General features: G+C 52.5%; 2 protein-coding genes across 6 annotated transcripts; both read right to left on the reverse strand.

Moving 5' to 3' along the window:
• Nucleotides 1-155: 155 nt before the first annotated feature.
• ECI1 (enoyl-CoA delta isomerase 1) lies at nt 156-12,861 on the reverse strand. 2 transcript variants are annotated; one of them, XM_061400864.1, is made up of 7 exons: nt 12,755-12,861; nt 12,552-12,668; nt 10,231-10,358; nt 3,152-3,298; nt 2,384-2,505; nt 2,122-2,300; nt 156-665 (listed from the first exon to the last, which is right to left on the reverse strand). In XM_061400864.1, the coding sequence occupies exons 1-7, from the start codon at nt 12,804-12,806 to the stop codon at nt 499-501; spliced, it is 912 nt and encodes a 303-aa protein (XP_061256848.1). In that variant the 5' UTR covers nt 12,807-12,861; the 3' UTR covers nt 156-498. The 2 variants fall into 2 exon arrangements, with proteins under 2 accessions (XP_061256848.1, XP_061256849.1); XM_061400865.1 differs by lacking the exons at nt 12,552-12,668; nt 12,755-12,861 and adding an exon at nt 12,105-12,279.
• Nucleotides 12,862-13,603: 742 nt separating this feature from the next.
• Nucleotides 13,604-22,667, reverse strand: RNPS1 (RNA binding protein with serine rich domain 1). Of its 4 annotated transcripts, none has more exons than XM_061400860.1 (8): nt 22,537-22,643; nt 19,519-19,706; nt 19,122-19,277; nt 18,331-18,522; nt 18,041-18,143; nt 17,604-17,757; nt 14,994-15,135; nt 13,604-14,472 (listed from the first exon to the last, which is right to left on the reverse strand). In XM_061400860.1, the coding sequence occupies exons 2-8, from the start codon at nt 19,587-19,589 to the stop codon at nt 14,373-14,375; spliced, it is 918 nt and encodes a 305-aa protein (XP_061256844.1). In that variant the 5' UTR covers nt 19,590-19,706; nt 22,537-22,643; the 3' UTR covers nt 13,604-14,372. The 4 variants fall into 4 exon arrangements, with proteins under 4 accessions (XP_061256844.1, XP_061256846.1, XP_061256845.1 ...); XM_061400862.1 differs by lacking the exon at nt 22,537-22,643 and adding an exon at nt 22,144-22,497; XM_061400861.1 differs by lacking the exon at nt 22,537-22,643 and adding an exon at nt 20,551-20,658.
• Nucleotides 22,668-23,345: the final 678 nt, after the last annotated feature.

Consider the following 23,345-nt stretch of genomic DNA (forward strand, 5'->3'; position numbering starts at 1 on the left):
CTCCAAGTTACCCAGTTTCTCGGAAATTTGTGCAGGTTTTCCATCCAAACACGGTGGCCCAAGGTCTTTTCCCATTCCCTTCTCTTGTGGGGCTCATCAGAACCCACCAACTCCCTGGCCTTATGCCTCTAGCAATCAGGCATCCCACCAGCCAGGAACGAGAAACTCGAGGGCTTTATTCTGCTCTGGGAAAAGACAGCACACATGCTCAATGGTGACGTTGCCAAGGTCCAGGAGGGGCCCACCTTCCAGTTTCTTATCCCAAGTCAAGACACTGCTTGCCAGCTGTGCCCCTGCCCACCCACCAGGCACAAAGGGCACTTGGGAGTGGCAGCAGGTCTTGGGACTATGGCTGTGAGGATCAGGGCCTTCTAGGGAGATGGGCAAAACAAAGAGCTCGAAGTAATTTTAAATGGGCAAAGACCGGACTTGAGTCCTCTAGAGCCACGGTGCCCACAAGGATGGGTTTGGCCAAAACCCTGGCGGGCAGCGCTGCCCTCAGCCTTTCCTCTGTCGGAGCTTCTCCAAGTACGCCTGCAGCGACTTCTGGATGGAGTCTCTGCAGACGAAGCTGACAAAGTTCTGGGTGTCGGCGTCGCGCTGCCTCAGCAGGCGGTCGGCGGTGGCCTTTCGCATCATGTTCTTGGTCAGCTGGCGCGCGTGATCTGAAGAAGATGGGGCCCACCTGTGAGGACCCGGGCTCTGCGCCGGGGAGCGGTATTGCTGAGCTGCCCCAGACGGTTCCAGCCGAAACTCCGGCGGAAAACTCAAGTGAGCAAAGGGAAGAAAAGGAAAACCACCCGTCCCCTGCTGTCTGCCGACTGCTTTTAAAAACGCACAGGATGATACTGTGAAAACTGCCTTGTCAGCCCGTTATTTTCCCTCAGCTATATCATCAGGAATATCGTCTATGTCGCTAACTATTCTTTACCACGTCTTTAATGGCTGGCTGTGCAGTATTTGGGCATCAGCAAACCTGGTCCCCCACAGCTTAAGAGCTAAGAATGGTGGTTGCATTTTTACATACGGTGGGAAAAACATTTTAAAGGCTAGTATTTTGTGACATGTAAAAATCACCTGAAATTCAGAATTCAGTGGCTTGTTGCTCCAGTAACACTAGATATACTTCCTAGTTCACACACCCGCAGCCCTCACTCCGGTGCTGTGGTTATGGCAGTGACCGTGTGACCAGCAAAGCCGGACATCTCCCTGGCCCTTTACAGACAGTCTGCTGACCCCTGGTTTCTACTGTCGTTGACATAAGCACTCCTATTGCCAGATGTAGAACCTAAGAGCTGTTTCCAGTTGTCTGTGTAGTAGGTTGAATAGTGGACCCCGGAAAGGTATGTTTAAGTAGCCTGATTAGGAAAAAGATTTTTGCAGAGGTAACTAAGATGAGATCATCTTGGATTTAGGATGGGCCCTAAATCCAGGGAGGGCTTCCCTGGTGGCTCAGTTGGTAAAGAATCTGCCCACAATGCAGGACACCGCCTGCCATGTAGGAGATCCAGGTTTGATCCCTAGGAGACCTAGGAAGATCCCCTAGAGAAGGAAATGGCAACCCACTCCAGTATTCTTGACTGGGAAATCCCGTGGACAGAGGAGCTGGGTGGGCTATGGTCTGTGGAGTTGCAGAGAGTTGGGCACGACTTAGTGACTAAACCCCAATAACCATTGCCTAAATCCAGGGACGGGTGTCCTTAGAAGGAACGGGAGGTCTGAGATATAGAAACATGTAGAGAAGGTGTGTGAAGACACAGACAGGGGCTGGAGTGATGCAGCCTCAGCCCAGGAGTCTCTGGAGCCCCTGAAGATGAAAGAGGCAGGAAGGTGCCTCCCCAGGGCCTCTGAAGGGAGCAAGGCCCTGCTCACACCCTGATTTTAGACTCTGGCCTCCAGACTGTGCGAGAACGCATTTCCCTTGTTTTAAGCACCTAAGCGCCCTCACCCCTCAATTCTCCGTCTTGTCACTTGTTACACCAGCCTCAGGACATGAAGTCAGTCTGCTACTGTGAGCGGCTCATCTGTGTATGGCTTGAGAACTCCTGGTCTTACGAGGAGCCTCAGGCTGAGAGGGGAGGGGGCTCTGCCGGCCCACTGGCATCCCCACCCACCCCTCACCTGGAACAGCCAGCCACCGGGCCATCTCCGAGAGCGCCGTGCTCTGCACCTGGTCCTCTGGCACCACCTGGTCCACCAGGCCCACCTGGAGGGCCTCTGCCGGGGGGAAGAGCGACCCCAGCTGCAGGGCCTGCTCCGAGGCGTGGTGCCCGATGGTGTTCACGTATGTGTCTTTGAGCCTGGAAACAGACACCAACTCGGAGTTGGGGCTTGGGGCTCCTGGCCAGGGGGTGGGGGCGGTGGGCCTGGCCCCCGGCCTTACCAGAAGGGGGCGATGATGCCCAGCAGGGTCTCGTTCAACCCTATGCGGTACTTGGGGTTGTCAGCCAGGACCCGGCAGTCACAGGAGAGGGCGATGATACAGCCCCCCGCGGGGCAGGCTCCCTGCAAGGAAAGCCAGACCGCTGGGCTCCGGAGAGCTGGCCTCGCGCATGCACCCGGGTGCCTCCAGCCCCCTCCCCGTGCTGCACCAACCCCATCTGGGGGTGTGCGCAGTGGGACTTGCTCGCCCATCAGCCCGCACACCCCTCTTCCCTCAGGCTCATGTCGGGGCTGCGAGTGGCTTCTCCTCTCTGCTCTTGTCTGGTCCCTCAGACGCCAACACGCAAGGAGCCTAGGCTGTCACCTCACTCCTGCTCCAGATGGCCTGGGGCCACCACTGTCCTCACCTCTCGCACCCACTGTCCACATGGAGGTGGCCGGCCGCCCAGCCCCACAAGTCTTCCCAAGCCTGGCCCTCCTCCTCTCCAGCCGGCTCAGGCCCCTGGCCTCTGCCCCACCCTTGCCTTAGGTTAGGCCAAAGCGATGCTCCCCAGAGGTGACCATGGGCCCTGGCTCCCGTCCCCACACTCACCCCCAGCATGTGGCCCCCTCTTCTCACCTAGTCTGTAACGGCAAGCTGACGACCTCTGCAGACCTCCCTGACTGTCCCCTTCCTCCCTGAGGGCTTTCTAACGGAGGGCCACGTTCACCTACCCCAAGGGCTGGCCCACAGTCAGCAACCCAGGTGGCCCCCAGGAGGAACACGCACGTTGATGGCGGCAACCAGCACCAGGCTGGACAGGTACGTCCGCAGCCACAGCTCCTGCATGGCCTTCCAGTACTCAGCGCAGTGGGCCGGGTTTCTCCCACATATCTCCGTCAGGTCCAGGCCGGCGCAGAAGACCCTGGGGCAGTCCTGGGGGGGCGGGGGCACCGTCAGAGTCCACCCCGGGGGTGCACAGGCACTCGAGGGCCAGAGGAGCTGAAGTCACGCTCACCAGCAGGATGCCTCCCCCAAGCCCCCTGAGCTGGGGGCTCCTGGAACTCAGCTGGGACCCCCTGGCCTGTCCCCTCTGCATCCTGCCATATTCTTCCCCTTCCAGCTTCAAACGGGATGGGCAGGCAGCAGGGCCAGGCGCTCCCCAGGGACATAAAATGCGGGCCCTGTGTACCTGTGCACATGGCCCAGGCAAAGGAGTCAAGAGGCCGGGGAGGCTCCTGACATCAGAGAGGACACGTGTTCTTGGCTAACCCCAAAGGGCCAGCAAACCACAGACCCGCAGAGGAGGAGGGAGCGGCAAGCGGTCAAGAAGACACCCCTCCCCTCCGCCATAGGCCATCACTCATGAGACCGAAGGCTGGGGTGGGGGTGCAGACCAAGACAGAAGGGGACCAGTGCTCCCAGTGTGGACACCAGGTTCTGGGCACTCAGAGAAGAATGCAGGCCGGGGCAGGAGGGGACCCCCGGCTGTCACACGGGGAACCTGTGCCTGGGTTTCCCGCAAGCCCTCGCTGGAGCATGTCCGGCATCCGAGGCTGCTGTGAGGTTGCTGATCGCGGTCGCCGCTGCAGATGACAGCCACCCCCGCCCCCCAGTGTCCGTGAGGAGGGGCGGTCACACTCAACATCCCCTACATCCTCATACAAAGTGACTGAAGCCAAACGCAGGGCAGGCGTAAACGCGCCCTGAGCTTCTCACACACACGGTGCCCGTGTGTACACAGCACCTGCAGGCTGGCCTTGTGTGGAACGCGTACCACTCTCGCCTCTAAAAAGCACCCCTGGGGATGGGAAGCTGGGCCATCGGTATGGGTGTCCTACTGTCTCACCGGCCGGAATCTTGGGGGTGGTGAGCCGCCCTGCTCCAACGATGTGGCAGGACGGCCGTCCAGCTTTCCAGCCTTCCTTCTTAACCTCCTCCCACCGCAAGCCCCTGGCTCCTCCTCCCCACCATCCCCCAAATTCAACACACTTTCTCAGCACCGAAGTGGACGGGCCGACGGTGCGGCCCACAGTCCTGGCACTGGAGGAAAGCAAAGGCAAAGAATTCTATTCTGGATGCGAGCAAAGCAGCTGCATCGATGCCAGCCGGGGCGACTTCTGCCAGACAGAAGGCATGGGGGCTGGCCTGTTTCTGCGACTTCTGAGCTCAGTGATTCTTTTGCAGGGGGTCGAGGTCAGGAGCGAGCGAGCAAGGGAAACTGCTGTCTGTTCTCGCTCCCTCCCCCGACCCCGCTGTAGCAGGGGCCCCAGTAAAGCCTTGCCTGAATTTCTTGTCGGGCCTCTAGTCAATTTCTATTGGATGAGCAAGGCCAAGAACCCTGGTCGGTACCAGATTTATGGCCCCCAGTGTGTGGCTCATCCCCTTCTGCGGAGGGGCTCTGGGCACCTCTGGGACCCTGAACGCAGCTTCCCAGTGGGCAGCAAGTGGCCACCTGAAGCCTGCCTTCCTGACCCCGGGGGCTCAGGTCCCTCATCTAGGCAACACTGTCCCCGCCTCCTCGTCCTTTCCCCGCTCCTGCCATTTCTCTGCTTCTCCTCTCTGTCCTCTCCTTTCGAGAGTGCACACCGGGCAGCCACAGCCTCACTCCTCTCGGCTGGTGAGACCTCTCGCCGCCCATGGTGCACCTTGACCTGTGGCCAGCAGAGGCGAGAGAGGCCAGCCTCACCCGTGCAGACCCTGGCCTCGTGGGCCATCCCTGCCAGGAGAGTCACAGTGAGAGGTTCAGTCCGCATGTGGGGTAGTGCCTGGAAGGCCCACTGATTTTTCCTGTTCTTTCTCTTTTTCAGTCTTTTCTGCCCCTCCCGTTTTACCTCTCCCTTGATCCTCACACCTGCACTCCCATCCTTTTTTATCTGGAAAACTTGCCGTATCCACGAGCTTTTGTCATTGGTATCTTCATCTTACGTCGTTCTGTCTGTCCAGCTGCCCTGCTTATGTGGGCGCGGTGGAGGACTTAGGCCTTGAAATACAAAGGCAGCCCTTGTACTGTATGTCTTGAACACTGCTTAAGACTCCAACCCTGGGTTACTTGGTGGGATTTTAAAGAACAGAAAAGAAAGGAGCTTTCGTTTCTCCCTTCTCTGCCTCTGCAATGGAACTGCGCTGACTGCGCGCTCAGGAACTACCTGATTCATCTGTGTCCCTCAGAATGAAGGGAAAAAGCGTCGGGGGAGGGCATTTTAAATTCAAGCGGGAAAACTACGAGGCCTCTGGCTCTGTCTTTATGTAAAAATTAACTTGTAAATGGGCTGTCTTCAATTAGCTTAAAGGCAATTGAGCCCTTATATATTCTCAGAAGCATAGAAGAGGCTCATCAGAATACATTTTGGGCTCCTGTGATCTGGGAAAATAGTCAATATTTAATTAACTTCTGGTATTAGTGCTGGCTTAGGCCTGTGGGTTTAAGTAACACAGACCTGTACTTTAGCGTCACACACGTTAAGTACAATACTTTCACTGTACCTAGGGTTACTGAAAGGAAGTGCATACTGTTCCTGTTGTAAAATTTGTCACCAGGGAAGCAACCCAACATGATTAAATTTTTAAGTAAGCGTAAATGGGATTAGAGCTTTTTGGTAAAACTCTAGAGGAATAGTTTTGTGTTGAAAACATCCATCTCAAGCAGTCCCTCCCAATGTTGGTACCTTAAAAACTAAAACGAAGTAAAATGAAAGGAATTCACTGGGTTCAAGGACCATTTCAAATAAGATGAAACAATCAGAACACGGATGGCTAAACAGGTGTAAGCTGACCTACTTCTGTCTTCTTGTCAAAGAGAAAAGAAGCTGTTTGGTGCTACTTTGAGATGGCCTCTGCCAACCTACAGAATGCCAGTGCAGAAGGCCCTTCATGGCAGCTTAAGGAAAGCTGGGTGTGTGTTTTCATAAGGGTGTATGAGGAGCATAAATACGTTTTGTTTGTTAAAGGAAAAAGAATGATTCTGTCCTAAAGCTAGTTATTTCTCAATGGAAAGGGCAAGGGACAAAGTATGGCTAATGAAAGTTGCAGAAGGTCTGCTGAAGAGAAACACGGAGAAGAGAGTTTTTATGTGGTCAGGACTTTCCAAGGTTGAAATCAATTTAACTGGGTAAGTGGGTTTTATTCAGAGCAGGCTGATGCAAGGCGTGATTTGGTTTCTGTCTCTCATAAGAGAACAAATTTTCGTGGAATGCCGCTTTTGACATCAGGTTGTGTGAGTTTCTGTGCCTTTATGTGATCTGTAATGACCTTTGCAATCTTTTTGTTTTCCACCTTAGATCAAGAAATAATTGTTTCACAGTGACCTCGATTCTATCAACCTACGATTCTATCTATCTATTCTAAAACATTGTGAGATTTTGGGTGGACTTTCCAAATATCAAATTGAAATTATAGTTCTTTTGACGTCCAGCTAACTTCGAAACTGACGTCCCCAGAGAGATCCAAAGCTAACTGGGTTCATTGGCTGTGTTAAATTCCATGGGAAACACTGTCCAAACTCACTGTTGCCTATCTCAGACGGGACCATCAGGCTGTCCCCAGTTTTATCGCGATCACCAAACAGATGGGGAGGGGGCTTGGGGTGCTTCCGCTGTCCAGTCTCTCCTCTTACTCTACGTCCAAAAACCCCGTGGGAACACTCCCAGCTCGAGGCTCTCAGGTCCTGGCCCCGTGACATTTCCCACTGCGCCCAGTTCCAGTTCCTCCAGGATCTCCTTCCCTCCAGGCCCCAGCAGCCCAGACACTGTGACTACCTACTGGGCTGGCCACTTCCAAGCAGCCCACTTCCTAGGCTTTCAGTTCAGTTTAGTCGCTCAGTCGTGTCCGACTCTTGGCGACCCCATAAACTGCAGCACGCCAGGCCTCCCCGTCCATCACCAACTCCCGGAGTTCACTCAGACTCATGTCCATCGAGTCAGTGATGCCATCCAGCAATCTCATCCTCTGTCATCCCGTTCTCCTCCTGCCCCCAATCCCTCCCAGCATCTGAATCTTTTCCAGTGAGTCAACTCTTCACTTGAGGTGGCCAAAGAACTGGACTTTCAGCTTTAGCATCAGTCCTTCCAATGAACACCCAGGACTGATCTCCTTCAGAGTGGATTGGTTGGATCTCCTTGCAGTCCAAGGGACTCTCAAGAGTCTTCTCCAACACCACAGTTCAAAAGCATCAATTCTTCGGCGTTCAGCTTTCTTCACAGTCCAACTCTCACATCCATGCATGACCACTGGAAAAACCATAGCCTTGACTAGATGGACCTTTGTTGGCAAAGTAATTTCTCTGCTTTTGAATATGCTATCTAGGTTGGTCATAACTTTCCTTCCAAGGAGTAAGCGTCTTTTAATTTCATGGCTGTAGTCACCATCGGCAGTGATTTTGGAGCCCCCAAAAATAAAGTCTGACACTTTCCACTGTTTCCCCATCTATTTCCCATGAAGCGATGGGACGAGATGCCATGATCTTCGTTTTCTGAATGTTGAGCTTTAAGCCAACTTTTTCACTCTCCACTTTCACTTTCATCAAGAGGCTTTTTAGTTCCTCTTCACTTTCTGCCATAAGGGTGGTGTCATCTGCATATCTGAGGTTATTGATATTTCTCCCAGCAATCTTGATTCCAGCTTGTGCTTCTTCCAGTCCAGCGTTTCTCATGATGTACTCTGCATATAAGTTAAATAAGCAGGGTGACAATATACAGCCTTGATGTACTCCTTTTCCTATTTGGAACTGGTCTGTTGTTCCATGTCCAGTTCTAACTGTTGCTTCCTGACCTGCATATAGGTTTCTCAAGAGGCAGGTCAGGTGGTCTGGTATACCCATCTCTTTCAGAATTTTCCACAGTTTATTGTGATGCACACAGTCAAAGGCTTTGGCATAGTCAATAAAGCAGAAATAGATGTTTTTCTGGAACTCTCTTGCTTTTTCCATGATCCAGTGGATGTTGGCAATTTGATCTCTGGTTCTTCTTCCTTTTCAGATGCACAATCTCACATCACCCCCACATCAGGGACACTGTTACATCATAAGACGTGAGCATCAGAGACAGCAGATCCCCCTCCGGAGAGCCCTGGCGGCACACTGGCACTGGCTGGGAGGGCTCCTCCAGGGAACCCCTCACGCGAGGGACCAGAGATGGCTGGCTAGGAATCGACGGGAGAGCAGAGGACTCTCACTCCAGAAGGTGAGAAGGGCATTTGGAGGACCCTCGAGCCCCTCCTGACAAAAGCCTCCTGGTGAAATGCCTCTGGGACCCGAGATTTCATTTCTAGGAGTGCTCTCGGCCGAAGGTTTCTCAACATGGGAGGATCCTCTTCTAAGCCAAAAGAAACACCTCGGGACCGTATCCTTAAAAACTGGAAATCTAAAAAAGCAGATGGGCTGAAAAGGGAAAAACTTAAACTGTACTCTAACACTCCTTGGCCTTTATATAAGTTGGGGGGATGGAAAAAAACTGTGAGGGAAGAATTATAAACATATGTACAAACTCAAAATATGCCTTCCTTGTTTTACATGCCCATGCAGCTATCTGGAGAGAAAGGAGACTTTTATCGTACTTTTTTAGAAAGAGGACTTGGGGCTGAGATTTTACATCTCATAGAAGCAAAACTCTAAATGAGGCTAGATTCCCTGGCCAAGATTATACCTGATAAGGACTAGATGGACTTTTGTTGTCAAAGTGATGTCTCTGCTTTTTAATATGCTGTCTAGGTTGGTCATAGCTTTTCTTCCAAGGAGCAAGTGTCTTTTAATTTCATGGCTGCAGTCACCATCTGCAGTGATTTTGGAGTCCCCCAAAATAAAGTTTCTCACTGTTACCATTTTTTCCCCATCTATTTGCCATGAGTGATGGGACCGGATGCCATGATCTTAGTTTTCTGAATGTTAAGCAGAAAAGGAGTGGTTTGTGCAACTGCCAATACTTTTTGTCACATAGGAAGTTAACACCTCCTTCCAGGTAGAAACCAACACCAAGACCCGGAGGAATGCTATGGGGAGGGAGGAGGGAGGAGAGTTCAGGATGGGGAACATATGTATACCTGTGGATTCATTTCGATATATGGCAAAACCAATACAATATTGTAAAGTTAAAAAATAGAATAAAATTAAAAAAAAAAAAAAAGAAACCAACACCAAGAAAATCTGTCAACAAGCCATTTGACTTCCACAGATAATTATCTACTAATCCTTGCCATTCAATTGGGCAAGGAAATGAAAACTGGTTCTCCAGCTTGTTCTCTTCGATCCCGCAAGGCATAAAGTCTTCTGCCAGGAGGTTTTCACTTTCTCATAGCCCTTGTCAGTCATATGATTTATGCTGCATTTTGTCTGGTGCGGTGTTGTCTGCCTACTGTTGTAAACCTGCAACTAAGACTTTGTGGTCCAAGGAGAATTCAGAAGGATAAAGCCTGCCCTCTGAGACCTCGGCTCTAGGACCTGCCTGGAGAGGGATGGGGAGCATTGCTCTTGGAACAAGCACAGTCTCGGGGGCCAGCCTGGGCGCCAGGAAGCTGCTGAAAACCAAGTCCGCACAGGGTCCAGACTTCGTGAAGTCGCGTGGTTTCAAGGTCACCCCTGCCCAAAGGAACCCGCTCTCACCTACATCCAGGCCCGGGTATGGAGCACCGAGGCCTGCCCCAGGGCTTGGCCCCACAACTGCGTGGGCCTGGGAGGCGGTCAGGGACAGAGGCATCAGCCGCCTGCGGGCGAACCGGCTGCCCCCAGCCCAGCTCCCTCGAGTCACACCCAGGACTATGACCCCTGAAGGCCTGCAATCGCACCCGCACTTGGGCTGCCTGGGTTTTCTCCAGCCTGTGATGTGTGTGGAGGCTTTCTGAGCTCGGGGCCTTGGGGGAAGCTAAGGAGCACTCACGGAAGTCAGGATGACGCCACGGAAGGTCTTGTCATTCTCCAGCTTCTCCAGGCTGATGACCAGCTCCGTCAGCAGCTCCAGGCTGAGGGCATTTACGGGGGGATTCCTCAACTTCATCACGGCTACCCCTAGTTTGAAAACAAAGAGGACAAAGCTTGTTGCCAGCACAAGATGGGTGCCCCCAGTCACCTATGCGAAGGCCATGGGAAGACACACAGCTGTTGGGTTTTTAAATTGAGGTGAGATTCACGTATCTTATAATAAAGGGAACCCTGTACACATTGGCAGTTACCATTCCTCCCATCCCAGCCCCTGTGTGTGTACTAAGTCACTTCAGGCAAGTCGGACTCTTTGAGACCCTACGGACCAAAGTCCACCAGGCTCCTTTGTCCATAGAGTTCTCCAGGCAAGAATTCTGGAATGGGTTGCCATGCCCTCCTCCACGGATCTTCCTGACCCAGGGATCACTGATCACTGATCTCCTTCTTGTTCCTATGGACTTGCCAACTGTGGACATTTTATGGAAGCGGAATCATAGAAAATATGTGACCTTTTGTGTCTGTCTGCTTTCACTGAATGTTTTCAAGGTTCATCCACGAAGTAGCAGGTGTCAGTGGTTCATTCCTTCTCAAGGTCAAATAACTTTCCATGACCTGTGTACAGCAGGTTCTGCTTATCCATTCACCGGCCAGTGGACACTTGAGTTAGTTCCACCTTTTGGCTATTGAGAGTCATGCTGCTGGGAGCACTCACATACACATTTTTGTTGATCTTTTTTGGGGGGGTTAAATGCATTTTACTTTTAGACAACCTACATGACACGTTTTTTTTCCCCTCACAAACAAGGCCTCCACTCCAAATAAATCAATGTTCAAAACAAATGAAGAGCTCACGATGATATCAGTCCAATTTTCTCCCAGATACCAAGTCTGACATCCTCATGGGAGCAGACGGCCTTATTGTAAGTGAGCAACTCTAAGAACTAGATGTGTGAGGAGGAACTCCAGTGGGCGCTTCTGGTTCACACTTGTTTAAGGATCAAGGGTAAGAATATCAGGGGCCAGATGTTCTTAAAACTCTCCATTTAAACATACATTCTGCCAACAGCAGGAAAAGCGGGAGTGAAGGGCCTGCCCCTGTGGACAGCGCGGCTGCTGGCCCGGCTGAGGCTGTCTGTACCCAGCGCCTGGCCCAAGGGCAGACCCTAGGGGCTTCAGAAATGTCATCCTACGCAGAAGAATCAATCCGAATTTTCAGAAGTGAGCTCCCCAAACGTGGTTCGTAGGTAAGTTTCTGAAGCTGACTCTGGATCTTTGCTGTTTAGTGAGACAGTATCTAAGAGCTTGGGGGAAAGGTAGAGGCCAAAGGGGAACAGATGGACTTCGATATCACCAGTTAAATAATCACACCCCTGGCATGGGGTGGGTACAAAATAAATGTTTCTTGAATGTTGAACAGAATCCAAAATCAACTTTTTAAGAAAATATTATTTTTAATGGGGGGATAATTGCTTTACAATATTGTGTTGGTTTCTGCCATACATCAACATGATAGCACTTTGGCACTTAAATGAAAACATTTTATAAAGCACTTTTACTCCATTAATTCCTCCAAGTCTCAAGATGCCTGAAGGCCACCTGGGTCTGGCAATGAGAACCATGCCTGGCTTTCAGTCAAACTCAACCTCCTACCAGGATAAGCCGGCAATATTTATTTAGGAGGCTCGGAGGTGGGAGGCCACTAGACAGCTTGTCTTAAAATCTATCTGTCTCTGCCCCCAGGCCCGCTCAGGACCTAGCTCTGAAGGGCTCTCTGGTGGAGAAAGCACAGCTTTTTCTTTCAAAAGTGCTCTTTCTACCTCTTTTTTTACCCACCTTGGAGACTTTTAAGAGGTGTTCTGATGGGGGTGGGTAGGAGTGATTTTACTTGTGGATCCTGGCTGTAATTAAAAAATATCTGCTGGGTTCTGTGCCACCTGGGAGTATTAACAAAAAGTTAAAAATGTTATTCCAAGATGCTTCCAATTATTTTCGCTTCCCAAGTTAATAGCACATACCCCAAACTTTAAAAACAGAAACATGTTTATCTTCATAATGAACTGGGGCGGGGGGCTTGTGGTGGCGGTAGCGGTCGTGGTGAAACAACTCGACTGGTGATGACCCTTAGCTTTGAACTCAACAGAAACATACTTCAAAATCAGGTTTTATCTCGGTCCGGATTCTAGGTCTGGGTCCGGAGCCGGGGGCCCCGCGGAGCCCGCTCTGCTGCCGGCTGCGCCCCGTTCCCCACCGCGGGGATGCCGGGCGCTCGGGGGCGCTTACCTGAGGCCGCGTCCGGCTCCACCAGCACCCGCTGGCTTCCGAAGCGCCGCGCGCCATCCCCGCCGCCGCCGGCCGCCGGCTCCGTGCGCCCAAGTGTCGTGCCCCGGAGCAGCGCCCCTGCGGAGGTAGGCGAGAGATTGTTTATCCCGCGCGCCCGGAGCCCCCACTCCCCCGCGGCCCCGCGCCCCGCGCCGGTCACGCACACGGACGGAGCAGGGCGCGTTCGGCAAAGCGCACTCCCGACGCCAGCGCCATCTTGGCCGAGAATGGGCAGGTCGCGGCGCCGGGGTGTGATCTTGCAGTCCGCCCCGCCCCCGGGGCCCGGGCCGCTCCTCCAGGGCGGAGCCTCGGGCTCCGGGGAACAGGACGTCTGGGCAGATTGGACTGCACGTAAGTCACGGAGCCAGGGGTTTGCGCTCAGCGGCGGCCAGGGCCTGCGGGGACCTGGCTCCTGCCACCCCGCAGAGCGTGGGCACTGGAGCGCCACTTCCTGCTGGCGACCGGACTTGCAGCTGCTAGCTTAGCCTGGGGCAGAACAGCCCGGTGACAGAGAACTCAACTTTCACCTTCTCAAGATGCAGCTCATTTCACCGGGGCTCCTCCTGGGGGAGGGCGAGGCGACCGCTTCCCTTTGCCCTCAATCCTGCTGAACACACACTGTGCTGGCATTCGGTTTGAAAACGCTGGCACAGTAAGGGGCAAGGGATTATAACAAACTCGTTTTTGAGGTGGGGAAATTTTTCCATGGCCATCGAACACAGCAGTGAATGAGATCCATCTTTTTGGTCGGGCAGAATTCAAGGCTCCTGGAACACACAGTTGCTAACTCCCCTGGTGGTCCAGTGGTTAAGACTGTGCTCCCAAGGCAGGAGGTAGGATCCTGGCCAGGGAACTAAGATAAAACACTTTCAAAGTTTTCCTGGTTAACGTGTTTTGCAGCTATGACTTTGGAAATGAAACCAAACATTTATTTTAGGCAATTGTGTTTAATTCCCTCACGACTGATGCGGCCTTGGGGGGCAAGGGGCAGGAAGGAGGCAGTGAACCCGGCAGACATTGCACTCTAATCCTAGGTTTATTCAACACAGTTCTTTTAATCTACACAACAAAGTACAAACACAACATCATCTAAAATGCTACAAAGTTACAAAACTCAAAATTTATAGTACTGACTGTACAATAAAAGCTGAAAAAGCAATGTACATGTTGCCAAGGTAACCAGCAAGACCACCAAGAATACCAACACAGTGGAGTTGGGGTGGGGGTGGGGTTCTGTGATGACCTGGCAGAGCTGGCTCTCAACAATTTCAGAAAGAGGGGTCTGTGTGTGTGTCCTTGCACACGGCTACGTGTGTAAAGAACCATTCTGGGCAGATGATGGGGGTGGGGGTGGTATTTGACCCTAGAGGTTAGAAGAGGACTCAGGCTGGGCCAGGCTAACAGGAATAGCAGTTGCCTAAAAGCATGCCTTTCCTGTGGGACCCCGAGGCCGGCCCCAGGTCACCTGTGGAATGGGAAAATGGGCTCCCCGGCTGGGGCTATCCCCCCACCTGGAGTCCCCTGCTCACCCCTGCTGGCTCTGCCACTAAACTGACTCTCAGGAACTAGAAACGTGGAATTGCTCTAGCTAGAAAACTGGAGAGCATCTTTACAAGCACGACCCCAGACCCACAACACTCCTGCCGCTGGAACCCCGCCGCTAGGGAGACGCTGCCCCCACCCTGAAGCCTGCCCCGAGGGAGGGATTTCTTCCCTGTGACCCCTCTGGAAACCAACTAGAGCGGTGGGAGGGAGTCGCAGGAGCGGAGCTCCGGGCCCTGCCTATCGGGAGGAGTTGGAGCTGGAGCGGCTGCGGTGGCGGCGGCGCCCAGGCGAACGGGACCGACGGCGCGCGGGCGAGCGACGGCGTGGGGAGCGCGACCTGTGAGGAGAGGAGGACACAGTGTCAGACCGGAAACCCACGCCCATGACCACAGGGGTGCAGCCGCCTTCACACAGAGCGGCATGGCTCTAACTTGCCAGTCACACAGCTAGATCCCTCTGGGTGGTGCCGACAGAAGGCCTGGGGCAGACGGAAACGTTCCGGAGACTAAGGGTTCTATCTCGGAGGGCCGTGAGGTGCAGCTGGCCAGCGCTAGCAGAGGAGGGACGGCTCAACCCCGGCCTCTGCCAAGGCTGTTCCCTACTCCTCTGACCCTTCGGGTCTTCTCACAGAGGGTGGGGAGAGGCCGCGCCTCTGCGGATCCCTCAGTCGAGCAGCTCTTCCTTCCCGGGCTGGAAGGAACTCGAGGACCTCCAAGGCCTCCTGTGCCCATGCTGCTTCCCACCCCCATCAGGGGGCAGGCAGGGCTGGACAAGGCCCCGAAGTCACTGCCCCCTCACTTTGTCAATAAAGGGAAACTGGTCCTAATCAGTCCCCTATGAAACCCCAGAGCGACCCACCTTCTCCTCATCCGTGGGGGTGACCTGCGCCACATAGGAAGAGGTGGCAGCATCCTCCTGGGAGGGCTGAATCTCCGGGGGGGTGGCCGGGGCCAGGGGGCCAGCACAGCGGTGGCAGTGATCTCCTGGCCATCGATTTGTCCTATTGAAAAAAGGGTAAAGTCACAAAATACCTATCTAACAAGCACCTACCCTGGTGGGCAAGAAAGAAAGGAGCCTGGGGGAACAAGGACAACCCACTCTGGTCACAGCGAAAAAGCTGATAATCGCTATCACTGGAGGTTTCCTCAGGAGACCCACTGGGGGCAGAACCCTAACCCAGGACTCCATCTTGGTGTGCTGGATAGCCTTCTGGGGAAGCCCGTTCAGGTCGGCACCTAGAGAACAGGGAGGAGCCTGCTAAGCGAGGGGAGGGCTGTGCCCCCACCCTGAGCTGGAAGCTGGTGCTGCACCTGGACGTCCTCCTTGCAAGCAAGGGGAACAGAGCAGAAGACAGGAGCGAGGAGCGGGCTTCAGCAGGACAGAGATGGGGTGAAATATAAGTACTCAAGGGATGACGGGGAGGGACAATCCCGGGAGCCTGCTAATGGGTCAGGTGAAGGATGATCGGCACCAGGTGTCTGGATGAGGTGTGATTTGGGGGTGGAGGGGAAGGGGGAAGGGTTGTATTAGACAAAGAAGGAACTATTTCTGGGGTAGGGAACAAAGGACAGGATATTCAGGAGACTTCAAGTCTGTCTAAAGAAAGTATGCAAAAAGTGCCTGGCGGGTGGGGGGAGTCTGTGTACAGCCAGTACTAAGCCACACAAGTGAATGAAACCGCACAACTGCATGGGGGGGCCGCTCAGAATGGGGCATGATGAACCTGCAGGGTCTCAGGGAGAGAAAGAATGAAGGAAACTGAGGCAGAGACCCAACAATCCCAGGGGACCAAGCACAGCTAGTGTGTTCCCAAAGGGTGGGTGGCAGGCTCTTCTACCTTCTCAGCTTCTGCTTTCAAGAGAACTTCTGAGGTACTGACTCACGTCAGTACAAATCCAAGATGTGCACCTATGTTCGGAACATACTTGAGAGGCCACTAAGGTGGCCCTGGCCCATGAAAGTGAAAGTGAAGTCGCTCACTCACATCCGACTCTGCAACCCCACAGACGGTAGCCTACCAGGCTCCACCGTCCATGGGATTTTCCAGGCAAGAATACTGGAGTGGGCTGCCATTTCCTTCTCCAGGGGATCTTCCCAAGCCAGGGATCGAACCCGGGTCTCCTGCATTGCAGACAGATGCTGTACTGTCTGAGCCACCAGGGAAGCCCAGGCCAAAAGCTATTCCTGGTTAGGTATTACATGGGTACTGACTGTGTAACAACAAAGAAAAAAAAAAACAAAGAGAAAAAAAGGAGAAAAGTCATCCTCTAGCTGCTGCTGCTAAATTGCTTCAGTCGTGTCCGACTCTGTGCGATCCCACAGACAGCAGCCCACCAGGCTCCTCCGTCCATGGGATTTTCCAGGCGAGAGTACTGGAGTGGGGTTCCATTGCCTTCTCTTATCCTCTAGCTACCTGCCAGTAAAAACCAAGCCCTTCCATTTTTTTCTGGAGACTGAGTGGTTCCATTCAGCACAATACAAGAAGACAGAGAAAAAGTCCTACCAGAATCTTAAGACAAGGTGGAATATTTATCATCACACACATCCTGAATGTGTCTAAGCCTCCTAAATTTTTAGCAAGTGCTCAGACTCCATCAAACACAAGACTGACAGTCTCTAAAACAAAGGCATGACTCACAAAGTTAAGAGCTGATGCCTGCAGAGTGACGGCTCCCAGTTTATGCTGAACTCCTAAAAACACTCCAGGGGGATTTAAGGAGATGGAAAGACTTAGAAGTACCAAGGAAAATTTTGTACTATACAAACTCTACCAGGGTTCAAGGGCAATTATCTTTCAAACATGTAAGGGCCTCCAAGGATACCAAGGTTCTCAGGGGTTCAGACTCTTCTCCCTACTCGGCCTGGCAGCCCATGTGGGGCTCGGGCAGTCCTGGCTCAGCTCAGCTGCCTGAAGGACAGAAGCAGCAAGGGCCCAGGGAAACCCACATTCCTTAAAATGCTGCCTATTCGAGTTGCAAAACGACTGACAGATGTTCACAGTCCTTCAAAGGTTGTCAAAGCCAATACAAAGTGGCTGTAAACGTCATCAACAGTTAAGATGCATTTTAGGAAAGAGGTAAAATTTGTGGATTTAGAAAGTTATCTTAAAAATGCTAAGTTTTAGCAATACAGAAAGTAACTCAAGATTAAAGAAAACATTCCCATATAAAAATGTTTCATTGTAGTCAAATACTTTGTGAAGAAAAAAAAAACTTCATTTGATCCTTAAGTTTTAACAGATTGAAATATTATTAAAATGTTAATATATTCATATTTGGTGAATACTTTTTCAAGAATAAGGCTCTGTAAAACATGTTTTTGGTAAACACACACCCACTGAGTAAGAACTGGAATCTTGACAGAGCTCCAAGGAAATTCTCACATGCAGCCAGACTGGAAATCAGTTCTCATCACACCAGGTATGGTGGACAGCTGGTCTGGGACAGGTCAGAGCAGGGCTGGACTTACCTCCGTCCATGTGCTTCAGCGCCTTCTCAGCCTCGTCTGGATTCTCAAACTCCACATAGGCGTAGCCTTTAGACAAATGGGGGTGCATCCTTTCTACAGGCATGTCAATCATTTTAATTTTCCCATAGGTGGAGAATATCTCCATGATGTGATCCTAGGGAGGAAGAAGGGTCACTTGGGCTCACCCTCCCATCACTTGTGTAGAAGTCAGAGAACTTGCCACACAATGACCACACCCTCAGCACCCTAAGCACACACAAAATATATTCCGTTAAAAGAAGTAACCAGTGCTCTACTTGGTCACATGCCACCAACTCAGCCCTCAGAAATCCTGCATTCTACGTTTACCTTCTGGCAGAGGCGGGCTTCTCATTTTCCATTTTAAACATCTGCAAGAATCACCCCAATGTCCACTGAATAGAAGCAGGATTCCTCACCTTGGTCACATTCCTGGTGAGCCGCCCAATGTGTACTTTGGTGGGTTTAGGGGAAGGGCTCCGCCTTTTCCTTTCCTTTTCATCTCTTTTGGGTGGTTTGGACCTAATTGAAAAATACAGAATCCTATTAAGACAGTGAAACTCCTTTTTTGGTCTACTTTGGTAATAACTAATGGTAACCTTACAGCCCCAGTCTGTAAATTTAGGTCCCAGATAACTCATGAGTTTTGGAGGCAATCCCCTGAACTGACCAGTCCCCCGTGGAGAAGAGGGGCTGGAAGGGGGCTCACTTGGAGCGGGAACGCCGCCTGTTGTCGTGTCTGCGCCGAGAAGGGCTCGGGGAGCCCGAGGAGCTGCTGGAGCTGGAGCTGCGAGACGTGCTGGAACTTCCCGAGCGGCTTGAAGCCGAAGACGAGCTGGAGCCGCTGCTGGAGCCCGTGCTGGTGCTGGAGCCTGAGCTGGAGGTAGAGCTGGACCGGGACCTGAGGGGCGAGAGGAAGGGGTCACCAGCGGGAGCAGTGCTGCCTCACCGCAGACAAGTCAAGAGGAACCACTGGGCTCGTGTTCTCAAGCCTCAAGGCTTTCCCCAGCGCCCACCGACACCCTCCAGCCCCATCCTAACAAAGCCCTCGCAGGGACAGAAACAGCGTATGCACCGTGCAGTGACAGGACTGCTTCCTACCTACACAGAAGCCTTGCCTACTGGGAGGAAAAGGAGCAGTCTGGCAAGTCAGAGCCCCCGGCTCAGCTTGGAAGGCAGCTACCGACTGACACAGGCTGGTTTTCAACAGAAGGAAAAGGAAAGAGCCAGGCTAGGATGATCCAACCACAACTCCAAATCAAAAGCACTCGAGAGAAAAGCGTAACTCAAGACATTGCATTCCTAATGCCTCCAAAAAAGAAAAAAAAACCCATACCAACACCGTCCTCTGTATGACCAGAGCAAAGCCCAGACCAGTCTGCCATAAATTAGTAATCTGAGTGCTTTGTTTATCAATAAAAAGAAAGAACACTCTGCAGGCTCTTTGGGAAAGAAGAGGGCCATGGCCTTGGAAGTAAGGCCCTGACCTGCCAGCCCCACCTGGTGCTGCTGCTCCCGCTGGAAGCGCTGCGCCTCTTCCGAGTCTTATCCCTGCCTCGATCCTTCTCGCTCGACTCCTTAGTGGCCCCTTTATCTTTAGAGCGGTCCTTGGACTTCTCATCAGAGCGGTCTTTGCGTTTGGTGGGAGAAGGCGCCCTGGACAGTGAGGGAGAGTGTGAGATGACATGCCCCTTGGGCTGAACCCTGAAACCACAGCACAACCCAAAAGGGGATGCAAAGGGCTACAGAAACCCCAGACCACCACAGAGCAAAATGGTTTGTGGCTTAGGACACTTTCACTGTAAAATTCAAGATATTTCCAATGTCCCCCTTTCTGAGGGTCCCTAGCAACGAGCACCCCCAAAGTAGCACTAGAAAAATCTGACAGAAGGATTACCTAGTGCTGGACTTTTTATTATTTTCTTTGACTCCTAGCAAGCTCTTCTTTTTCACTCCTGATAAATCCATTCTCCCCTTCTGAGGTGTTCAAAGCAGCAATGGCGGCCTCACTTATCTGAACTCTCACGTCTAACTTGAGTCTGAGAAACGATCCCTAATCGATTGCAATTTACGCCAAAGTGCAGCCTAATAACAAGATAAAAGGATTCACAGAGTAAATTGGCAAGGCAACAAATCTACTTTGCAGTCAAAAGCTGAGCATTAGGAGCAGGCAACAAGGAACACAGTCAGCAGTGTGCATCTACCAAGCCAGGAACACCTGGGCCGGGTCCATTTCCTCAGGGGATCCTGCCCCCACAGGAGGCAGGTGAAGAACCTGCTCAGCTTGTCTTTTTCTTAAGCAATGGTGTGGGTGGTGGGGTCCTGTTCTTTGATAGGTAGTACAACGCCCATTTCTCACCAGTTTTACGGTGAGCCCTCTACAGTCCTTTAGAGACACTACAGGAGCACATTTGCAGGCAGAGCAGAGAAAACCCTAAGTGACAGGATTCGACCTCGCTTCACTGCTGGAATCTTTGCAGGATACATTGGATAGATATTATGACTGGAAGCAAAAACCATTTCAAGTGACTGGTACCAGTATCAAAACATTTAATAACAAATGAAACATCCCCCATGAACATTTAAAAAGTAGTAAAGTGAGACAAAACATAACAGAAATGTAACCTGTAGAATCTAGGTGGTGGTTCTCTGACTATTTGGTGCACTCAATTTTTTCAGCTTTTCTGTGTGCTCACATTTTTGGAAATGGATGCATTCACCACATGTAAGGGTTTAGCTAAGTTCCAGGGCTGCAGCACGTACTCAGTAAAAGGTCATCAGTAAATACTACTCAAGAACAAACTATTAATTCATTATGTGCTCTGTTTCCTGGGGCTGTTGGCTTTAAGTATTTCCAGTGAGGTTTTGCGCAATTTGAGTTGTGGAAGCAAAGATCTCAGAATGTTAGCCTCAACTACTCCTATCTCACCTTCCTGTAAGTAACCTGGACACAGCCCACCAATCGGGATCCTGTTTTCATGTGCGCAGTGCTGCCAAAATGCTGGATAAACATTCTGACTCAAGAAAGAGTGCCCAGCTGTGGACAAACAAATGAGAGTGCAAAAGAGAGTATTACCTGTGCTGTTCTTTTCCAGGGCTATAAAGTCTTTTTAGACATTATGTCTTAAAATGAGAGGGCATATACAAAAAAAGAAGCCAAAATTTAAAAAAAAAAAAAAAAAAAAAAAGGCACTACAGACACTCAGTAACCTGTCTGTAACACTCAGCCACATTGTAACGGTTAGCATGCTTGCTTGGACAATCACTGAATATAATTCAGTGCTTAAGAGTCTGAAGTCCCCCTGCTTGGGGGTCTGATTCAAGGCTTTGTTGTGTCTTTCTATCAATCCCTTAATCATTCTGAGCCTCAATTTCTCATCAGCATTAAGGAGAGACAGACAGTTCCTACACTTCATAGCTGTCAACAATATAAACCAAATTAACGGATAAAAGAGTCTTGAGGATCTAGTTAAGGCTCAACAGATGTTAGCTAATATTAGGAGAAAGGCTTTGGAGGCTTTTCTCTGAGGCAAACTCTTGGCTCTGAAGTCACACAACCTCTGAATGATCAGCAGGGGTCCCTGGACTGCCCCCATTATGATCACCGAGAGTAGCACTGTCCAATAGAGAGAGAGCCAGCTACAAGAGTACTCTAAAATTTTCTTGGAGCCACGTTGCAAAAAAGCATTAGTTAACAGATAAAGTTAACTGTGAGTAATGTATTTATCTGACACACTACACCCCGAACAGTCTTTTCACCAATCAGCATACAAAATGATTAATAAAATATCCATGCTTCCCCATGCTAAGCTTTTTAAACACATCAATTTGAACTAGGTACATTTCAAGTACTCAGTAGCTACGTGTGGTCAGAGGCTACCTTATTACACAGCTGACCTAGAATACATATTCCAGGGCCCCACCCCAGTCCTAAAGATGTGCTCTTGGTAGTTTGTGAAAACAAGCACCACCGTTTATTCTTAAAACTCAAGATCACAGAGTAAGGGAAGGCTTTTCTGGGTGTGGCCAGAGAGCTAGAAAGCAAAGGTTGATTCTATTTACACAAGTTCAGGTCACAGGACCGTGGTTACCTCCCCCATCCTCTGGAAAGGTGCGCGTCCAACAGCCAAAAATAGGAGAGAACAATTAGTTATATCTCGAGTACATGGCATTTCAGCTCACATCTTCGGAGCACCTTCTCTATTTAAAAGTAAATTTCAGGTACAATTTATGAGAGACTGGAAAAGGCCACGCCTCTGCTCCGTCAATTTAACCTTTCCGTATCCTCTCTTTTGGGGTTACCCGTCAAACTGGGCTCCAAGACATTAGGGGCCGTATCCCCAAGGGCTAGCACTGGGAACGGCACACAGGAACCCCGCAGACGTTCGTGGAGTCGATGTTTGAAATTAATGGCTTCAAAGGGAGGGTCAGTCGGTCACCCAGGGCACCCCAAAAAGCATCTCGTACCCACCGGCCCCGGCCCCGCACGCGACCTCGGCGCCCCGCGTCCGCGTTCACTCACAACTCCCCAGTCCAGGAGCCGGGCCGCGGGCGCTTCCAGGGCAGGGCCCGGCGTTGCGGGCCTGGGTCTCCAGCCCGGTGAGAGGGCCCGGACGGCGGAGGCCGAGTTCCCGGCCGCTCCGAATCCCGCGGGCCTCACTGATCCCACTGCAGAGCCGAGGAAACGAGGGCGCCCTTCCGCCCGCCGCGGCCCCGACCACTTCCGGGCCGCAGCTTCGGCGCCTCCCACTCAGCCCGCCCCGGGCCACACTCTTTCTTCTCAAACCAGGAGCGAGGCCACAGGCCCCGCCGTCACCACCGCGTGGCCAGGGAGCGGGCCGGCTCCACGATGCGCCCCGCCGAACCTGGCGGGCGGGCCCCCAAGCTCGGATGGGGTTGGATTCCCGCTACTTACATCTTCCCGCCGCCGCGACCTCCTCCCGCTCTTCTCAGCCTCAGAGGGCGGCGCAGCTCTGGCGTCAGGATTAGGGAGCGGGAAGGCGCGGTCGTCCGGCGCGCAGCGATGACGTCGAGCCCCTCGGCCAATGGGCGCGAGCGAGAATGTTAAAGGGCCAAGGCCTGTTTGGGAAGAGACGCGTCGGGGCGCTTACTCCGGAGGGTCGGCCAGGGCTGCCCCGGGCGGGCTGCACGCCTCGTGGGGCCATCAAGCCGGCAGCTCTCTGCGGCTGGGAGGGCTGGTTCGTGCGGGCAGTTCGCTGGCTGGCGCGGAGAGGGTTAAGGCGGCCGCGGGCCCGCCCCTCTCCGTGAGCGTGCGCACCGGCCGTGCTGCGGGCCTGGCGGCGTCCCGGGTCGCTGGGCTCCGGACCCCGCTGCTTCGTGGAGGGTCCCGGGCGGCCCGGCGGCGGGGTTGGAGGAAGAGTGCGCAGGCGCTGCACGCTCTGGCGGCTTGCCGTGGGCACTCGTAGGGCGGAGGCGGCTTCGCGAGCAGGGCAGTTGCGGGGATGGGTTCGTGCAATTACCGCTCATGGCGTGAGGGGTGACCCTGTATGCGCAGATTCTGTGCCAGCGGAATTGTACCGGGAGGACAAGGCAGGGGGTAGTGTAGCCGGAACGAGCGGGCTGCAGAAGGCAGGGTGGAAGACAGGGTGCAGAAGGGAACGCGCCTCCGAGGAGCTGACCCTGCCGCTGAGGCCTGCAGTAGAACAAGGCCTGAGGCCGCTGAGGCCTACCTTCATGCTCGGCAGAAGGAACAAATGGTGCGAA

This window comes from Bos javanicus, chromosome 25 (genome assembly GCF_032452875.1).
Source record: "Bos javanicus breed banteng chromosome 25, ARS-OSU_banteng_1.0, whole genome shotgun sequence".
In the NCBI taxonomy this organism is placed as follows: domain Eukaryota; kingdom Metazoa; phylum Chordata; class Mammalia; order Artiodactyla; family Bovidae; genus Bos; species Bos javanicus.